General features: G+C 40.2%; 1 protein-coding gene across 4 annotated transcripts in view; it reads right to left on the bottom strand.

Moving 5' to 3' along the window:
- Nucleotides 1-4,713, bottom strand: part of CEBPZOS (CEBPZ opposite strand) — a 29,077-nt gene that overhangs the window by 14,357 nt on the left and 10,007 nt on the right. For all 4 annotated transcript variants that reach the window (XM_071208772.1, XM_071208771.1, XM_071208773.1 and 1 more), the window contains exons 2-3: nt 1,518-1,633; nt 584-628 (exon numbers count right to left, since the gene is read on the bottom strand). In XM_071208772.1, coding sequence (XP_071064873.1) covers nt 584-628; nt 1,518-1,633 — 161 coding nt within the window. The remainder of the gene's footprint in view (nt 1-583; nt 629-1,517; nt 1,634-4,713) is intronic.

Genomic DNA, 4,713 nt, shown 5'->3' with positions numbered 1-4,713 from the left:
TCATGTGAAAATGCAATTAAAATTATATTCCACTGAGTAAATCAAACTTTCCCCCCAGATTCCTACACAGTAAATGAAAAAGATTAGGATACATGTTTAATGTATAAGCTCTAGTACCACTCTAATTATTGTAATGAGCACTGCTTATTAAGCAGTGACTTTGTACCTGATACTGTGCTAAGTAACTACATAATGTTACCTTATTTAATCCTTACAACAGTCTTTTGAGGTGTGCATTATCTCATTTTACAGAGAAAGAAACTGAGCACCAAGAAGTTATTGGCAAACATGACAACAAGGTTGGTTTTTACTTTAAGCTGTGTGTACCCTGAATATTCCAAAGGCTATGCTCTTAACCACTGGAAGAATTAAGAATCCAGACCATTAGCTAACTGTCTACAGATGAGCATTTTCTATACTACTTTTTCTCAGAAGCTAAAAGATGAACCATATTATTAGAAATTGACATATTTGAAAACAAGTCATTTTAGCCCTTAATTAAAGATCTTAAATTACTCCTTGACCTACAGGCTAACTGAAAAAGTTATTTTGTACTGTTCTTTTTACTTAAGTAAAAGCATACCTTCTAAGATGAAGGGAAATTTCTTGCTCATTGTTTGCCTGAAATCTGGTTTTAAAAAAAAGAGTATTAAAATTAGAGATGATCAGAAATAATTCATATATTATTTGGAAATGGTATTTAAAAACAAATTTCCATTGTTGGTGTGTAATCCCTTTGGTAACTTTGTGAATTGGTTCTTTGGAGGCCAGTCTACCTTGCTATGGAATTTCAAATAAGATTACACAGGTTTAGAAGTTGATCCTAAACTTAATTTGCTTTTAAATGTTGTTTGGATATTTTAGAGTTTAAAAGTATATATACAGTAGCATCCCACTGCAGAGTGTTTTAGTGAAGTACTCTTGAGAAAGTTAAGTGGGCCAACTTGACTCTTCCCTGACAGTTCCAGTGACAGACAATATTTGACTGAAGGTCAAGGTTCCTTCTCTTTCACACACACTACCACCCCAGGACTATTTCCATGCTTTTAGGAGAGGGAAAGCAGGATTTCCTAATTTTTGAGGGTTCTAATATAAAATTTTCCTCCACAAGATGCTAAAGCACCTTCAGTGGCATAGGATACAGACTTCCCACTTGAGTCTGGAGAAACACTGCTAGCCTGCTACAAGTGAGGCGACCTCTTGCTTTCTCGGTCTAGCAATAAGTGGGGACTCCAGCTTTGCTGCCAAATTAAGCCAAAACAAGGACACTATGCTTCCTACTAGTAGTACCCGTAGTGGTATAAAACATTTCCCTTTGTCTATAAACCCAAATTAAAATTTTTTGCAACTGAAAATCACCTGGTCTACATCAATTAAGACCTAGCTTCCCCTTGTGCCTAAAACAGTGAATCTCCAGGAGCAACTTCTGCAAAAATACTACTACTATTTAGCATATAAAATGCAATAGCAAACTGGACACCCAGCAAGCAGTGACTTCCAAATTATAAAATAATTACCTTGACTTGTATTCAGTTTATTAAACAAAAAATAAGCTCCAAAAATGCCTATAACTTCAGCTACTAAAATGCCTTTAAAGATCTTCTTTGCCAGTGGTTCCATAGTGCGGGCCATCCTAAATTTAAAACAATAAATATGTGTAAATATGAATAAGCATATTCCACCTTCTATTGTCACTTCTATAAAGAACTCCAATTCATTCCCATAGTTTATATGATTATACAGAACAGTGTCCCCAAATCAATATACACTTAGTCTTATTACATATGCCCCATGTACCTAGTTTGTCAATTTCCATGCCTAAAAGGCCTAATGGAACCAAATGTACAAGACTGGATAAAGCACAGAGATGAGACAAAATACAAAGCAGCATCATTAAAAAGAACAATTCATGGAACTGAGGTTTTTTTTTAAACCCCCTCGCCCCAGATGGCTTCCTCATCTGTTTGCTCATTGCTTGATGTCTGCTCATTGTCTGTTTCTTCTTTAGGAGGAGGCACTGGGAAACCAGGACCTCCTATGTGAGAGGTGGGTGCCCAGCTGCTTGTGCCATATCTGCTCCCTACTCTTTTTTCTCGCTGTCTGCTTGTTTGCTCATTGTTTTTGTTCATTGTCTGTTCATTGTCTTCTTTAGGAGACACCAGGAGCGGAACTTGGGCCCTCCCATGTGGGAGGCAGGTGCCCAACTGCCTGAGCCACATCTGCTTCCCAGAATGAAGGTTATAAAAGCAGATCTAAGAGTGGTGGTGGGTGACAACTAAATCAATCTTTTGTAGTTGTTGAACTGAGAAATAAGACCTACCTAATGGACACAGAACTAGACCAGTTCCCCTTCTTCCTTCACTGTGTACCACTCTGTGCCCACTTCCTTCTAAGGAAGATGAATAAAGCCTTAGTTAAGAGTTGCGTGGTGACAGATGTTGGCAGACAATTCCCCGTGGATTTCTCATGTTTCTTCATATCTTGAGAGTATAGGCACTGCCTTCTCCACAGTGAACAAAGGGTGAACACCCTTTGGGAGATGCCTTCCTCCATAGCAAAGGAAAGGTTTGCTTCTAGTCTCGGAACATATAGTGTCTCCCTTTACTTGGTCTGCCCACTTTGTCATTAACTTCATGTACATCACACATTCTTGGCAAATTATAACAGTAACTAATTAATTACATATTTTCTACATCCCAGGCACTGTTCTTCAGTACTTTACATATATTCCTCATTTAATCTTCTCAACAATCCCATAAACTGTAAATATTTACTAATGAGGAAATTAAAACCCAAAGGGATTAAATAACATGTCCAAGTCACACTATTGTCCATTGGCAAAAGCAGGCTGCAAATCTGGCAATTTGACTCCAGAGCTTAGACTCAAGCACTATGTATTTTCTGGACAGAAAATTCTCTTGAGTGTTTCTCTATTTGTAAAAATGAAGGACCAGATTATATCAACACTTCTTTTTGGCTCTAATGTCCACTCGGTCATTTCAACAAATAATTGCCATCTGCCTACTCTAGTATCAAGGGCCTTAGGTCAAGACACTTTTTCCTTTGGTTAAATTTGTACAGTGATGCCTGTCCAGTCTATCACAGAAAATTGGAGTAAGCAAACAATGACAATATGTGAGAGCTCTTTGTAGTGCCCCACAAAAGTATGGTTAGTCTATAAATGGTTACTATATATTTTTTATGGTAGAGCTTTTCATTGTATTCAACATCTATTTATTGGCGGCTGACTTGGCCCAGTGGTTAGGGCATCCGTCTACCACATGTGAGGTCCGCGGTTCATACCCCAGGCCTTCTTGACCCGTGTGGGGCTGGCCCATGCAATGTGCCGCGCCACGCAGGGTGTCCCCACACGGCAGCCCCACACGCAGGGAGCGCGCCCCATAGGGAGAGCTGCCCAGGGTGAAAGAAAGTGCAGCCTGCCCAGGAATGGTGCCACACACATGGACAGCTGACACAACAAGATGACACAACTAAAAGAAACGCAGATTCCCGTACCGCTGACAACAGAAGCAGACAAAAAAAAGGACGCAGCAGGGAGACACAAGAAAAGACAACCGGGCTGGGGGGGGGGGGGAAGGGGAGAGAAATAAACAAATAAATCTTAAAAAAAAAACCAAACATCTATTTATTGAACTATGTGCCAGGCACTTTGCTAGATGCTAAGGACAACAAAGCTGAGCAACACACTTAACTGGTTCTTATTCCTGAGGAGCTGCTATTCTAGTAGTATTCTAAAAACTTAATTGCACCCACTCGAGGACTGTAAAATGTTAATAATTCCTAACCTCAGCCTGTACTTCCCCACTTGTGGTTTGGAACTACATACCCTAGAAAAACATGTTCTTCGATTTAATCCTTCCTGTAAGTATGAACCCATTTTAAGTAGCACCTTTTGATAAGGTTACTGTCAGTTAAGTGTGGCCTAACTTGATCAGGATGGATCTTAATCCTATTGCTAGAGTCCTTTATAAGCAGAATGAAATTAAGACAGAACACCAGAGAAGGAACAGTCAGGAACTGATAGGCCACAATACAGGGAAGAGAATGAGGAAGCCAGGCGAGGCCGCCATGTGCACTGCCATGTGACAGAGGAGCCAAGGACCAAGGATTACCAGCAGCCAGCCCCAGGACACCAGTCTTTGAGAAGAACTCATTGCCTCAAAGAGGCTGTGATGATACCTTGATTTGGACTTCTCTTGGCTAAAAAAAGCGAGCCAATAAACTCCCATTGTTTAAGCCAACCCATTTCATGATATTTGCTTGGGTAGTCAAAAAAGAAAACTAAACCACCACTATGGCAGTTTGAGATTATTTTGTGTCCCAAAAAGAGAAAGATTATATTTGTAAACTATCCCTCTGGGTGTGATACCCTTTGATTACATTAAATGCAGCTGAAGTGTCTTTGATTAGATTACTTAAGATTGGAGCTTTTGCTTTGACTAAGTCAGTGGGTATGACTCAGTTTGAGTTCCCGCCCCCTTGTGGGTCTGATATAAACAGACAGAGAGACAGACACACAGGAAGAGAGAGCTCTGCCATATGACAGACAGGAGAAGACTCAAACGGCTGAGGCCCCAGGGAGAGAGGAGACATTCTGCCTGATAGTTGACAGGTGAGATAAGGAAGAGCGCAGAATAACCAAGACAGATTTAGGCAGCCCAGAAAGAAACAAGCCCTATGCCAGGAGAAAGG

This window comes from Dasypus novemcinctus, chromosome 17 (assembly GCF_030445035.2).
Source record: "Dasypus novemcinctus isolate mDasNov1 chromosome 17, mDasNov1.1.hap2, whole genome shotgun sequence".
Taxonomy (NCBI): Eukaryota; Metazoa; Chordata; class Mammalia; order Cingulata; family Dasypodidae; genus Dasypus; species Dasypus novemcinctus.
Note: the sequence above shows the minus strand (reverse complement) of the source record. Positions and strands in the feature narration are given on the sequence as shown.